Source organism: Nyctereutes procyonoides, unplaced genomic scaffold (assembly GCF_905146905.1).
Source record: "Nyctereutes procyonoides isolate TBG_1078 unplaced genomic scaffold, NYPRO_anot_genome, whole genome shotgun sequence".
Classification (NCBI taxonomy): Eukaryota; Metazoa; Chordata; class Mammalia; order Carnivora; family Canidae; genus Nyctereutes; species Nyctereutes procyonoides.
In genome coordinates this window covers 34,744,131-34,759,108 of record NW_026575042.1, presented here as the reverse complement: position 1 = coordinate 34,759,108, position 14,978 = coordinate 34,744,131, and the positions used below count along the sequence as shown (strand labels likewise).

General features: G+C 53.2%; 1 protein-coding gene across 18 annotated transcripts in view; it reads left to right on the top strand.

Moving 5' to 3' along the window:
- Positions 1-14,978, top strand: part of DZIP1L (DAZ interacting zinc finger protein 1 like) — a 124,670-nt gene that overhangs the window by 43,146 nt on the left and 66,546 nt on the right. For 16 of the 18 annotated variants that reach the window (XR_008663900.1, XR_008663899.1, XR_008663901.1 and 13 more), the window contains 8 exons: positions 1,245-1,375; positions 2,478-2,673; positions 5,051-5,267; positions 5,667-5,836; positions 8,684-8,900; positions 9,300-9,469; positions 12,318-12,534; positions 12,934-13,103. Coding sequence is in view for 15 of the 18 variants with exons in the window: in XM_055320925.1 (XP_055176900.1) it covers positions 1,245-1,375; positions 2,478-2,673; positions 5,051-5,267; positions 5,667-5,836; positions 8,684-8,900; positions 9,300-9,469; positions 12,318-12,534; positions 12,934-13,103 (1,488 nt within the window). In the remaining 3 variants the exon portion in view is untranslated. The remainder of the gene's footprint in view (positions 1-1,244; positions 1,376-2,477; positions 2,674-5,050; positions 5,268-5,666; positions 5,837-8,683; positions 8,901-9,299; positions 9,470-12,317; positions 12,535-12,933; positions 13,104-14,978) is intronic. The other 2 variants (XM_055320926.1, XM_055320927.1) reach the window with 2 other exon arrangements.

Sequence of the window (14,978 nt, the reverse complement as noted above, 5' to 3'; positions counted from 1 at the left end):
CAAGCTAAAAGGCAGATTCCAGAGCCCTTCCCTAGACCTATGGAATCAGACATTCTGGAGGGTGGGGCCAGGGAATGTGCATTTTTTTACTCATGTGGTTCTGATATACTACAGTTGGAGGGTGAATCTCTGATCTCTATAGGCAGTAAACTTGAAGGGAGTTTATGGTGTCTATCCCGTCCAGCATTTTATCCCCTGGATGGGAACAGAACCTGGTATAGCAGTAGGATGAGGGCATCGGCTGGGGTCAGGATTACACTGGAGCGGGAAGCAACCAGGGCTAGGAATGTATTTAGCCAAGATATGGAGACAGCCTAAGCATTCATTGATGGATGAATGGATAATGAGGTTGAGGTAGATATATATACAGTGGAATATTTGCCATAAAAGGAGGGAAATCCTGCCATTTATGACAACATGGATGGACCTGGAGGTCATTATGTTAAATGAAATAAGTCAGAAAGAGAAAGGCAAATGCTGTTTAATCTCCCTTATATGAGAACCTAAACAAACAAACCAAAACCCAAACTCATAGAAAAAAAGAATCATAATTTTTGGTTACTAGAGGTGGGGAGTAGGGGGAAAGGATTGGAGGAAGGTGGTCAAAAGGTATAAACTTCCAGTGGGAGGTGAAATGAGTACTAGGGATACCAGGGATGTGATGACGGTGCTGATAGGCCGCTGTGAGGTGTACAGGAAAGCTGTCAAGAGAGTAGACCCCAAGAGTTTCCATCACAAGGGGAAAATTGTTTTTCCTTTTTTCTTTTGTATCTATGTGAGAGGGTGGATGCTAACTAAACTTACTGTGATAATAATCTCAGAATATATTTAAGTCATTACGTTGTACACCTGAAACCTACACACTGCTGTATGTCAATTATGTCTCAATAAAACTGGGCAGTGGGAGGGATGGAGCTTGAGAATGAGCTGCTGCCAGGACTCAAGATCAAGTCAGAAGCCCAAAAGTTCTGAGTTAACCGGGGCAGAACTGAGCCCAGATCTTGGAGGTCCAGACTGGCAAGGGCTGGGAATCCTGCAGGTGTGTAGGCAGTCAGAAGTAGTGGTATCCAGACGCAGAAACACCCCAGCTTCTGAGATGGACACTCAGGTGGGGTCAGTGGCCCTGGGCTCGCTGGCCAGAGACTGGGGTCATGGGCTAGTGAGGGACAGGCAGGTGCAGTGGGGCTTTGGGAATGGAGATTTTGGGCATCCAGGCTGACCTTGGTGATTGTTGTGTGCTGTAGATCTGAAGAACTCCCGAGGTGGCCAGCAGAAGGTGCTGGCATCTCTGAGGCCAGACCCCACCCTGCTGAAGTTCAGGTCAATGCTGGAGAAAACCCTGGAAAAGAAGCTGGAAAGCATGGGGATAACGAAAGTAAGCCCCAGGGCCACTGTTTGTAAGGGCTGCTAACTACCGTTTAGATACACAGGGTTCTTAACCTGACAAATGCTTGATTGCTCTTAACAGTGTAGGCCATCATATTTGTTCCATTTGGGGTACCTTTCTTGTCTGGGAATATAAGCCCACACAGCTTTTCCTCATCTCATGGCAGTGCTGTGGCCTCTCTTCTCTGTTTCTGGTGGTTTCTTGGGTTGTCACCCTGCGCCCTGACCTCTCTGTGCTCTCCACTCATTGGCTGCTTTCTTCTGTGCCTGTTTCTGACAGAGGGGATTTAATTGGTTCAGTCTACCCCCTGGAAGGGTCCCCTGGGTGGAGTGTCCGTCATCAGTGGCACACGTGGCCACTCAGCAAGTGCCTGTGGGTGAGGCAGACACTGCAAGTTACATCTGGTACAAATTGGTATTTGGATGCCATTGTTTCCCCATGCTTGGGTTGAACCAGAGCGTGCATTTTATCATTAAACACACTGATGAAATATATTATTAAATGGAAACGTCAATATTTGACTGCTTTCAACTACCATTCCATCCAACTTTGGCCCTGTGATCCCTGTGATCAGATTGGATTAAAACATTTCTTTCTAACCTTGAATGAATCCTCTTGGGCTCTGGGTGGATGCCAAAAGCCCAGGCAACTTCCACTAGGTCTCAGAAAGTTACTCGGCTTTTGTTTCTTGCAGTTGATTTTTCAAATGTTCTCAGCCACGGAGAATAACATGCATAGCACAGCGATAGTGTCTGAGGTACAAAAAGGAGCAAGCTGTGGTCTCCTTGCTCAGATGCAGTCGGGTGGTGGAAAGGCAGCCCCATCTAAGCTCTGTGAGCCGTGATGTCACTGGAGTTGCATGTAGTCCCTTTGCATCATCCTGCCATGCATGTTTTGATGAGGCTCCCAGACCCTAAAGCACCACACTTACTACAGTCCACCCTGCTCTGATGCTCACCCTGTCCTCTCCCAGAAAGCACCTGGTGCTGATCACAGTGCCTCCTAGGCCAACAGCAGATATGAGAGGCTTAGGCTCCCCCTTAGAAAACAGGGGCTTCTGTCTCCAAAAGGGAACTTCTGTCTTTTTTAGAATAAAAAGGGAATCTCCCTTAAAACTCTCCAGCACCTCGAGCCCTTCCTGAGATTCCAGCGGGTGCAGATGACACAGAAATTTTCTGAATTTCTGAGTCTGAGGGTAAAGTTTGACAAAGAAGTCACGAGCAGAGCGAAGAAGAGACAGAAAAAAGACAGGACCCTGAGATTCCAGCTGGACACCAAGGCTCCAGGTGAGCTGGTGAGAGGGCTTGCTTGGGGGCTGTGACCAGGAGGACCCAGGCTTGTTTGCACACAAGAAGGGTGGACTCCCTGCCCCAGCAGGGCATTGCTGTAAAGGGTCACCCGGGGAAGGTGGAGGAGAGCCAGAGGTAGAGCCTGTGGTCAGTCCTGAGTTTGCTGCCCCATTCAGCAGCTTAGCTCTGTGCTGCTTTACTTGCTTTGACCACAAGTTAAATTTCCCTCCAACAGAGAATAGCCCACTTAGTTTGTGGCTCTGAAGTGGGGCATTGGCAGTGCTGGGAGGAGCCCCAAGGCCTGAGAGAGCTGGGGCTGCAGGTAGAGGCAGATGCGGATCAGATGAAAAGTGTGCTAGGGAGCATCCTAGGGGAGGGTGTGAGAGCCTGGGTGAGTTCTGCCCACCGAAACATCCTCAGAGCTTGGGCCTGGTTTCCTAGGCCAGATCACAGCCACTGCTTTGTCCCTGGGCATTGTGACAAGGAAAGGCCCAGTTGGTTCTTGGGGAGGATTCAGGGTGTGGCTGAGGATCCTCTAGTCTCTATCCTCAAGGAACTGAGAAAGCAAGGGAGCTTGTGTTCCTAGGACGAGAGTCCTCCCCCCATTTCTAGCGGATTCCCAGATCCACCAGGCTGCTGAAATTGGGGGCTTTAGGGAGGGCTTCAGGCGGTCTGAAGTTCTTCATGCAGGACGATGCTCCAGCTCCTTCCCCTCCTGTGTGGCCAGAGGGACACACTGATTCTCTGATCTCCTCATATCCAGGGAGACCCAACTGAACTCTCCATGCTAAGGAATTTTCGAGAGTGTAGACCATGTTCTCTGGGGATATGAGAGATGATTTTAGTTGGTCCAGGGACCACTCATTTTAAAATCTACTGAGGCTGATCTGTGCCAAGCCTTGCCACCTCAGCTGGGAAACCAGAGGGGGGACTAGGAGGTGTGATGAGGACAAGCACAGGGGCAGGGTGGGGAGGGGTGTAGGCTTAGGGGAGAGAGGAGATGGGGAGACAAGGAGGACGAACAAAGGCATCCTCGAGGACAGCCTTCCCAAAGAGGAAGGGTACCTTGTTACTCCAGGGGCCCCTCCCATCAAGCCCTTGCTCCTGTGGTAAGAAAGCCTGGAGTGAGAGCCACCCCCTGGGCTGTCTCCAGTCCCCGGTCCTGGGGCCTTACCTTCTATAGGGTGGGTCCTGGAGGTGTGAGATGACTGCCGTGTGTTAACAGCATTTTCTAGATTTCGCTTTCCAGCCTATGCCCACATGCTCCTTTCCTAGGGCCCATAAGTGTTGTGTGAATGGGCAACTCTGATCTCTGCTTAGATAGTGTTGCTTTTGTTCTGGACCAGAGCTGTGGAATGAGACCCACCCATGAGTGGCAAGAGTCCTAGATTTGGGGTGGCCCATGACCTGGGTTTGCACCTACCCCTTCCTTCCGTGGAACTGTGGGTGTCGATTGAGTGCCTGGATCTCTCGCAGCCTCGGGAGAGGAAGGAGAAGGACACTCTCCTAAGGGCTCTGGGCTCGGTGGGTGCTGTAGTCCGTGTGCAGTAGTTAGCTGTCGGTACTTTGCCTCAGCCAGTTGGTCTGCTTTCCCCTTCCCTCCGGCCTGCCCGTCCTAGGAGACCCACTTCTGTGTCAATGCATTATCTGAGAGCAGTGTATTCCAGATGTTTTCTATCTTGAACCACAGTCGGAAACACGTTTTACGCAGTGACAGCCCACACACGTGCGTTTCACGGGAACAGTGGAACAGTACTTACTTACCCTGATCCCCTGCAAAGCACATCTCTTTCCAGAAAAAAAAAAATGCTGATCCTGATCCTGGACCCCCCTGCCTCCCATCCTGCCCTAATGGGACTTGATGCAATTCAGAAAAAGGAGGGTCTGCGGGCCTGCCTATAGCACTCCTGCCACCCACAAGTTTGGGGGGGACTTGGTGGCTCTGGATGCCCATGTGGTCGTGTCGCGACCTCTGGTGGCAGCATGGCCTTCCTGCAGCATGGCCTTCCTGATAGAGAGGGTAGGTGCTGTTGGTGAGGCCAGCCCCTTGGTCGGCACTGGGAGGGCTCAGCTGCGGACCAGCTGGGCCCCTCTTCAGACCTGCCGATTCCTGTGGGACTCCTGGAGTGATGACATGACCCTAGAACACCAGCTTCTCTCCCGGTCTCTCTTGGAGGACTGTGGGTGGGTCCCAAGGCCCAAGTCTGGCAGGCGGCAGGACGCCTGGGGGTGGGGGCAATGATTATATTGGCTGTGGTTATTACGGTACAGAGTGATAGAGTGACTAGTCCATTTCTAGCATTCTGGAACCTCCCTTCAGGCTCGAGGGCCCACATGGTCATGCCCTGGAACTCATTTCATTCTGTGTTTCTAGTAGAAAGGCAGCGGGGCCCAAAGGCCATCAAAGAGGCCCAGCCAAAGCCCAAGACCCTTCCTGTGTCATTGCCATCCATGCGGGCAGAGGTACCCATGGAAACTCGTCAGAGCCTCGAAGGCCATGGCCCTGGCCTGGCTCAGGTACCTGCCCCTATTCTACATCAGAGCGCACACGGACCCTTCGGCTCCCCTGCGTCCCTGAGGCCTGGGCTAAGGTGAGTCCCACACTCTGCACTCGCAGCCTCAGGCAGCCCTGCTCCAGAGACAGGTGAGGGACCGAGACGGAAGTGAACATGAGGGGCCTCAGGTGGGGTCCATCCCAAGCTCCCATGAAGAGACCGAGTCCTTGGCTCTCAGCCAGGACAAACCTACCCTTTCCTTCCCCATCTCTTCCTTGAGCCTTAGTTACTGGTCGGGAGGGGTTCGGTCCTCATCTTCTAACAGCATTGCTGGTGTGGCTGCTGTACTCCAGGGTGACTCTTGGCTGTCACCTGTGCCCAAAGAAGGAGCAGGGCTGGCTGAAGGGGCAAACCAAACCCACTTGCAAGTGGCAAGGTATGGCTTTTAAAGTTTTTCTGGTCCATATAGCCTTCATTTCTTCCCCTCTGTGACAGTACGCTCCGATTCAATTTGGAAGAGGACTCAAAAGGAAATTCTGAGCAGCGGACATTTCTCCAGCCCCTACAAGATCCTTTCAGGAAGAGGCCCCAGGCACGGGTTGGCTGGGAATGCTCTGACATTAAGACTTTGGAGGAGAGTCCCCAATCCCCTGACCAGAGCTCAGGTAAGGCTGGCTTCCTCAGGTGAGTGAGCTGAGCTCTCCAGCTCAGATTTCTCTAGTTCTGGAAATACCCTATAATCTTCTTTGGGTTTTCTGATTTGGCAACTCATTGTGACTTGGAGAGAATGACCTTTTGTCCCAGTAGACATTTTCCTGGGATTGCAGAGATTCAGAAGAAAGAATCTGAGTGAGGTTTATTTTGCCCCTTGTTTTGTCACATGGAATCCACCAGCACCAGAGCTTTGGAGAAGTACTGATAGCAACCAGGTGGGACGATAGGGTGGCAGGGTGTTGGAAGCAGGAGTCAGGAGTCCTCTGATACAGTCTGAGCTCTGTCGTTTGCTACCTGCTTGTGCTTGAGTGAGGGGTTTTGGTTCCTTTGCTGTAAAATGAGGTGTCAGGACAAGACAATTAATCAGGGGTGAGGAACACAGCGCCTGACACAAAGTAGCCCTTAACGAACAATTCTTTGCTTCTTGAAAAGATTTTACTTATTTATTTGAGAGGGGGGCACGGGTGTGTGAATGAGTGAGCAGAGAAAGGGGCAGGGGAAGAGGAAGAGAGAATCTCAAGCAGACTCCTTGCTGAGCACAGAGTCCGACTCGGGACTCGATCTCACAATCCTGAGTTCATGACCTGAGCCAAAATCAAGAGTCGGATGCTGAACTAACTGAGCCTCCCAGGTGTCCTTTAACAAGCAATTCTGGAACGAATCAATGAACCTAGGGCTGTTGTAGCACCAGACGTCTGGTCAGACCCTCTGACATTTGAATCTTATGAGGTGGTGGTTGGCGCCCTGCTTCCTGGGCGTTCCTGAGGTCTGGATATCACCGTGGTTTGGCAGGTTGCCAGGAGTCTATTGATAATCTATGTCCCTGCTTAGGCCCCCTTCCTTTTTTTTTTTTTTTTAAGATTGATTTATTTATTCATGAGAGACACAGAGAGAGAGAGAGGCAGAGACACAGGCAGAGAGGAGCAGGCTCCATGCAGGGAGCCCGACGCGGGACTGGATTGCGGGTGTCCAGGATCACGCCCTGGGTTGAAGGCGGCGCTAAACCCCTGAGCCACCCGGGCTGCCCGCCCCCTGCCCGCATAGAGTTTGCAGAAACCCCTCTGGCCCTCGGTCCCTCTGTGATGATTTCTATTTCCAACATTTCTTTTCTTCTCAGTGAAGATGTTGGAGGAGGCTGTATTTGCTTGTTAGTCTTGCTTTTCACATACCAGCTGCGTGGAGGTCCTGCCTCCGCCACCCAGCGAGAGGGAAGCACGGCTTCCTAAGCTCTGTGCGCAGCCACGTTGTTAGGTGCAGCTATATGTGTAGGATGGTCGCAGCCTCTTTTCTTTGGTACACGTTGTACATGGCTCTGTTTTTCACTAGGGCCAGGGAACCTGGTGGCTGAAGTAGCCCTGTGCCCACTGTCGCCCATGTTGATGGGAAGTGGGGACTGCAGAGCTGGCCTCCTTCCCCACACGTCTGACCAGAGGACCAGGGCAGCGGTGGCTGCTGCTTGGATCCACGTCTGGCCTGGGGTGGGTGCTGGGAGGGGAGGCCTGTTAGAAGGGTGCAGCCACTTCCTAGGCAGTTCCTGTCACCCACCTCCTCCCTGGTGGCCTTGTTCTCTGCCCAGGGCTGGGCAGCAAGAAGGCAGAGCCCAGACCTGCTGGTGCCAGGTCTGGGTGAAGAGCAGGACAAGGCAAGAACATTTTCTAGATCTCTCTTTCCGGCCTATGCCCACATGCTCCTTTCCTAGGGCCCATAAGTGTTGTGTGAATGGGCAACTCTGATCTCTGCTTAGATAGTGTTGCTTTTGTTCTGGACCAGAGCTGTGGAATGAGACCCACCCATGAGTGGCAAGAGTGCTAGATTTGGGGTGGCCCATGACCTGGGTTTGCACCTACCCCTTCCTTCCGTGGAACTGTGGGTGTCGATTGAGTGCCTGGATCTCTCGCAGCCTCGGGAGAGGAAGGAGAAGGACACTCTCCTAAGGGCTCTGGGCTCGGTGGGTGCTGTAGTCCGTGTGCAGTAGTTAGCTGTCGGTACTTTGCCTCAGCCAGTTGGTCTGCTTTCCCCTTCCCTCCGGCCTGCCCGTCCTAGGAGACCCACTTCTGTGTCAATGCATTATCTGAGAGCAGTGTATTCCAGATGTTTTCTATCTTGAACCACAGTCGGAAACACGTTTTACGCAGTGACAGCCCACACACGTGCGTTTCACGGGAACAGTGGAACAGTACTTACTTACCCTGATCCCCTGCAAAGCACATCTCTTTCCAGAAAAAAAAAAAATGCTGATCCTGATCCTGGACCCCCCTGCCTCCCATCCTGCCCTAATGGGACTTGATGCAATTCAGAAAAAGGAGGGTCTGCGGGCCTGCCTTTAGCACTCCTGCCACCCACAAGTTTGGGGGGGACTTGGTGGCTCTGGATGCCCATGTGGTCGTGTGGCGACCTCGGGTGGCAGCATGGCCTTCCTGCAGGTGGCCTTCCTGATAGAGAGGGTAGGTGCTGTTGGTGAGGCCAGCCCCTTGGTCGGCACTGGGAGGGCTCAGCTGCGGACCAGCTGGGCCCCTCTTCAGACCTGCCGATTCCTGTGGGACTCCTGGAGTGATGACATGACCCTGGAACACCAGCTTCTCTCCCGGTCTCGCTTGGAGGACTGTGGGTGGGTCCCAAGGCCCAAGTCTGGCAGGCGGCAGGACGCCTGGGGGTGGGGGCAATGATTATATTGGCTGTGGTTATTACGGTACAGAGTGATAGAGTGACTTGTCCATTTCTAGCATTCTGGAACCCCCCTTCAGGCTCGAGGGCCCACATGGTCATGCCCTGGAACTCATTTCATTCTGTGTTTCTAGTAAAAAGGCAGCGGGGCCGAAAGGCCATCAAAGAGGCCCAGCCAAAGCCCAAGACCCTTCCTGTGTCATTGCCATCCATGCGGGCAGAGGTACCCATGGAAACTCGTCAGAGCCTCGAAGGCCATGGCCCTGGCCTGGCTCAGGTACCTGCCCCTATTCTACATCAGAGCGCACACGGACCCTTCGGCTCCCCTGCGTCCCTGAGGCCTGGGCTAAGGTGAGTCCCACACTCTGCACTCGCAGCCTCAGGCAGCCCTGCTCCAGAGGGAGGTGAGGGACCGAGACGGAAGTGAACATGAGGGGCCTCAGGTGGGGTCCATCCCAAGCTCCCATGAAGAGACTGAGTCCTTGGCTCTCAGCCAGGACAAACCTACCCTTTCCTTCCCCATCTCTTCCTTGAGCCTTAGTTACTGGTCGGGAGGGGTTCGGTCCTCATCTTCTAACAGCATTGCTGGTGTGGCTGCTGTACTCCAGGGTGACTCTTGGCTGTCACCTGTGCCCAAAGAAGGAGCAGGGCTGGCTGAAGGGGCAAACCAAACCCACTTGCAAGTGGCAAGGTATGGCTTTTAAAGTTTTTCTGGTCCATATAGCCTTCATTTCTTCCCCTCTGTGACAGTACGCTCCGATTCAATTTGGAAGAGGACTCAAAAGGAAATTCTGAGCAGCGGACATTTCTCCAGCCCCTACAAGATCCTTTCAGGAAGAGGCCCCAGGCACGGGTTGGCTGGGAATGCTCTGACATTAAGACTTTGGAGGAGAGTCCCCAATCCCCTGACCAGAGCTCAGGTAAGGCTGGCTTCCTCAGGTGAGTGAGCTGAGCTCTCCAGCTCAGATTTCTCTAGTTCTGGAAATACCCTATAATCTTCTTTGGGTTTTCTGATTTGGCAACTCATTGTGACTTGGAGAGAATGACCTTTTGTCCCAGTAGACATTTTCCTGGGATTGCAGAGATTCAGAAGAAAGAATCTGAGTGAGGTTTATTTTGCCCCTTGTTTTGTCACATGGAATCCACCAGCACCAGAGCTTTGGAGAAGTACTGATAGCAACCAGGTGGGACGATAGGGTGGCAGGGTGTTGGAAGCAGGAGTCAGGAGTCCTCTGATACAGTCTGAGCTCTGTCGTTTGCTACCTGCTTGTGCTTGAGTGAGGGGTTTTGGTTCCTTTGCTGTAAAATGAGGTGTCAGGACAAGACAATTAATCAGGGGTGAGGAACACAGCGCCTGACACAAAGTAGCCCTTAACGAACAATTCTTTGCTTCTTGAAAAGATTTTACTTATTTATTTGAGAGGGGGGCACGGGTGTGTGAATGAGTGAGCAGAGAAAGGGGCAGGGGAAGAGGAAGAGAGAATCTCAAGCAGACTCCTTGCTGAGCACAGAGTCCGACTCGGGACTCGATCTCACAATCCTGAGTTCATGACCTGAGCCAAAATCAAGAGTCGGATGCTGAACTAACTGAGCCTCCCAGGTGTCCTTTAACAAGCAATTCTGGAACGAATCAATGAACCTAGGGCTGTTGTAGCACCAGACGTCTGGTCAGACCCTCTGACATTTGAATCTTATGAGGTGGTGGTTGGCGCCCTGCTTCCTGGGCGTTCCTGAGGTCTGGATATCACCGTGGTTTGGCAGGTTGCCAGGAGTCTATTGATAATCTATGTCCCTGCTTAGGCCCCCTTCCTTTTTTTTTTTTTTTAAGATTGATTTATTTATTCATGAGAGACACACAGAGAGAGAGAGGCAGAGACACAGGCAGAGAGGAGCAGGCTCCATGCAGGGAGCCCGACGCGGGACTGGATTGCGGGTGTCCAGGATCACGCCCTGGGCTGAAGGCGGCGCTAAACCCCTGAGCCACCCGGGCTGCCCGCCCCCTGCCCGCATAGAGTTTGCAGAAACCCCTCTGGCCCTCGGTCCCTCTGTGATGATTTCTATTTCCAACATTTCTTTTCTTCTCAGTGAAGATGTTGGAGGAGGCTGTATTTGCTTGTTAGTCTTGCTTTTCACATACCAGCTGCGTGGAGGTCCTGCCTCCGCCACCCAGCGAGAGGGAAGCACGGCTTCCTAAGCTCTGTGCGCAGCCACGTTGTTAGGTGCAGCTATATGTGTAGGATGGTCGCAGCCTCTTTTCTTTGGTACACGTTGTACATGGCTCTGTTTTTCACTAGGGCCAGGGAACCTGGTGGCTGAAGTAGCCCTGTGCCCACTGTCGCCCATGTTGATGGGAAGTGGGGACTGCAGAGCTGGCCTCCTTCCCCACACGTCTGACCAGAGGACCAGGGCAGCGGTGGCTGCTGCTTGGATCCACGTCTGGCCTGGGGTGGGTGCTGGGAGGGGAGGCCTGTTAGAAGGGTGCAGCCACTTCCTAGGCAGTTCCTGTCACCCACCTCCTCCCTGGTGGCCTTGTTCTCTGCCCAGGGCTGGGCAGCAAGAAGGCAGAGCCCAGACCTGCTGGTGCCAGGTCTGGGTGAAGAGCAGGACAAGGCAAGAACATTTTCTAGATCTCTCTTTCCGGCCTATGCCCACATGCTCCTTTCCTAGGGCCCATAAGTGTTGTGTGAATGGGCAACTCTGATCTCTGCTTAGATAGTGTTGCTTTTGTTCTGGACCAGAGCTGTGGAATGAGACCCACCCATGAGTGGCAAGAGTGCTAGATTTGGGGTGGCCCATGACCTGGGTTTGCACCTACCCCTTCCTTCCGTGGAACTGTGGGTGTCGATTGAGTGCCTGGATCTCTCGCAGCCTCGGGAGAGGAAGGAGAAGGACACTCTCCTAAGGGCTCTGGGCTCGGTGGGTGCTGTAGTCCGTGTGCAGTAGTTAGCTGTCGGTACTTTGCCTCAGCCAGTTGGTCTGCTTTCCCCTTCCCTCCGGCCTGCCCGTCCTAGGAGACCCACTTCTGTGTCAATGCATTATCTGAGAGCAGTGTATTCCAGATGTTTTCTATCTTGAACCACAGTCGGAAACACGTTTTACGCAGTGACAGCCCACACACGTGCGTTTCACGGGAACAGTGGAACAGTACTTACTTACCCTGATCCCCTGCAAAGCACATCTCTTTCCAGAAAAAAAAAAAAATGCTGATCCTGATCCTGGACCCCCCTGCCTCCCATCCTGCCCTAATGGGACTTGATGCAATTCAGAAAAAGGAGGGTCTGCGGGCCTGCCTATAGCACTCCTGCCACCCACAAGTTTGGGGGGGACTTGGTGGCTCTGGATGCCCATGTGGTCGTGTGGCGACCTCTGGTGGCAGCATGGCCTTCCTGCAGCATGGCCTTCCTGATAGAGAGGGTAGGTGCTGTTGGTGAGGCCAGCCCCTTGGTCGGCACTGGGAGGGCTCAGCTGCGGACCAGCTGGGCCCCTCTTCAGACATGCCGATTCCTGTGGGACTCCTGGAGTGATGACATGACCCTAGAACACCAGCTTCTCTCCCGGTCTCGCTTGGAGGACTGTGGGTGGGTCCCAAGGCCCAAGTCTGGCAGGCGGCAGGACGCCTGGGGGTGGGGGCAATGATTATATTGGCTGTGGTTATTACGGTACAGAGTGATAGAGTGACTAGTCCATTTCTAGCATTCTGGAACCCCCCTTCAGGCTCGAGGGCCCACATGGTCATGCCCTGGAACTCATTTCATTCTGTGTTTCTAGTAGAAAGGCAGCGGGGCCGAAAGGCCATCAAAGAGGCCCAGCCAAAGCCCAAGACCCTTCCTGTGTCATTGCCATCCATGCGGGCAGAGGTACCCATGGAAACTCGTCAGAGCCTCGAAGGCCATGGCCCTGGCCTGGCTCAGGTACCTGCCCCTATTCTACATCAGAGCGCACACGGACCCTTCGGCTCCCCTGCGTCCCTGAGGCCTGGGCTAAGGTGAGTCCCACACTCTGCACTCGCAGCCTCAGGCAGCCCTGCTCCAGAGACAGGTGAGGGACCGAGACGGAAGTGAACATGAGGGGCCTCAGGTGGGGTCCATCCCAAGCTCCCATGAAGAGACTGAGTCCTTGGCTCTCAGCCAGGACAAACCTACCCTTTCCTTCCCCATCTCTTCCTTGAGCCTTAGTTACTGGTCGGGAGGGGTTCGGTCCTCATCTTCTAACAGCATTGCTGGTGTGGCTGCTGTACTCCAGGGTGACTCTTGGCTGTCACCTGTGCCCAAAGAAGGAGCAGGGCTGGCTGAAGGGGCAAACCAAACCCACTTGCAAGTGGCAAGGTATGGCTTTTAAAGTTTTTCTGGTCCATATAGCCTTCATTTCTTCCCCTCTGTGACAGTACGCCCCCATTCAGTTTGGAAGAGGACTCAAAAGGAAATTCTGAGCAGCGGACATTTCTCCAGCCCCTACAAGATCCTTTCAGGAAGAGGCCCCAGGCACGGGTTGGCTGGGAATGCTCTGACATTAAGACTTTGGAGGAGAGTCCCCAATCCCCTGACCAGAGCTCAGGTAAGGCTGGCTTCCTCAGGTGAGTGAGCTGAGCTCTCCAGCTCAGATTTCTCTAGTTCTGGAAATACCCTATAATCTTCTTTGGGTTTTCTGATTTGGCAACTCATTGTGACTTGGAGAGAATGACCTTTTGTCCCAGTAGACATTTTCCTGGGATTGCAGAGATTCAGAAGAAAGAATCTGAGTGAGGTTTATTTTGCCCCTTGTTTTGTCACATGGAATCCACCAGCACCAGAGCTTTGGAGAAGTACTGATAGCAACCAGGTGGGACGATAGGGTGGCAGGGTGTTGGAAGCAGGAGTCAGGAGTCCTCTGATACAGTCTGAGCTCTGTCGTTTGCTACCTGCTTGTGCTTGAGTGAGGGGTTTTGGTTCCTTTGCTGTAAAATGAGGTGTCAGGACAAGACAATTAATCAGGGGTGAGGAACACAGCGCCTGACACAAAGTAGCCCTTAACGAACAATTCTTTGCTTCTTGAAAAGATTTTACTTATTTATTTGAGAGGGGGGCACGGGTGTGTGAATGAGTGAGCAGAGAAAGGGGCAGGGGAAGAGGAAGAGAGAATCTCAAGCAGACTCCTTGCTGAGCACAGAGTCCGACTCGGGACTCGATCTCACAATCCTGAGTTCATGACCTGAGCCAAAATCAAGAGTCGGATGCTGAACTAACTGAGCCTCCCAGGTGTCCTTTAACAAGCAATTCTGGAACGAATCAATGAACCTAGGGCTGTTGTAGCACCAGACGTCTGGTCAGACCCTCTGACATTTGAATCTTATGAGGTGGTGGTTGGCGCCCTGCTTCCTGGGCGTTCCTGAGGTCTGGATATCACCGTGGTTTGGCAGGTTGCCAGGAGTCTATTGATAATCTATGTCCCTGCTTAGGCCCCCTTCCTTTTTTTTTTTTTTTTAAGATTGGTTTATTTATTCATGAGAGACACACAGAGAGATAGCGGCAGAGACACAGGCAGAGAGGAGCAGGCTCCATGCAGGGAGCCCGACGCGGGACTGGATTGCGGGTGTCCAGGATCACGCCCTGGGCTGAAGGCGGCGCTAAACCCCTGAGCCACCCGGGCTGCCCGCCCCCTGCCCGCATAGAGTTTGCAGAAACCCCTCTGGCCCTCGGTCCCTCTGTGATGATTTCTATTTCCAACATTTCTTTTCTTCTCAGTGAAGATGTTGGAGGAGGCTGTATTTGCTTGTTAGTCTTGCTTTTCACATACCAGCTGCGTGGAGGTCCTGCCTCCGCCACCCAGCGAGAGGGAAGCACGGCTTCCTAAGCTCTGTGCGCAGCCACGTTGTTAGGTGCAGCTATATGTGTAGGATGGTCGCAGCCTCTTTTCTTTGGTACACGTTGTACATGGCTCTGTTTTTCACTAGGGCCAGGGAACCTGGTGGCTGAAGTAGCCCTGTGCCCACTGTCGCCCATGTTGATGGGAAGTGGGGACTGCAGAGCTGGCCTCCTTCCCCACACGTCTGACCAGAGGACCAGGGCAGCGGTGGCTGCTGCTTGGATCCACGTCTGGCCTGGGGCGGGTGCTGGGAGGGGAGGCCTGTTAGAAGGGTGCAGCCACTTCCTAGGCAGTTCCTGTCACCCACCTCCTCCCTGGTGGCCTTGTTCTCTGCCCAGGGCTGGGCAGCAAGAAGGCAGAGCCCAGACCTGCTGGTGCCAGGTCTGGGTGAAGAGCAGGACAAGGCAAGAACATTTTCTAGATCTCTCTTTCCGGCCTATGCCCACATGCTCCTTTCCTAGGGCCCATAAGTGTTGTGTGAATGGGCAACTCTGATCTCTGCTTAGATAGTGTTGCTTTTGTTCTGGACCAGAGCTGTGGAATGAGACCCACCCATGAGTGGCAAGAGTGCTAGATTTGGGGTGGCCC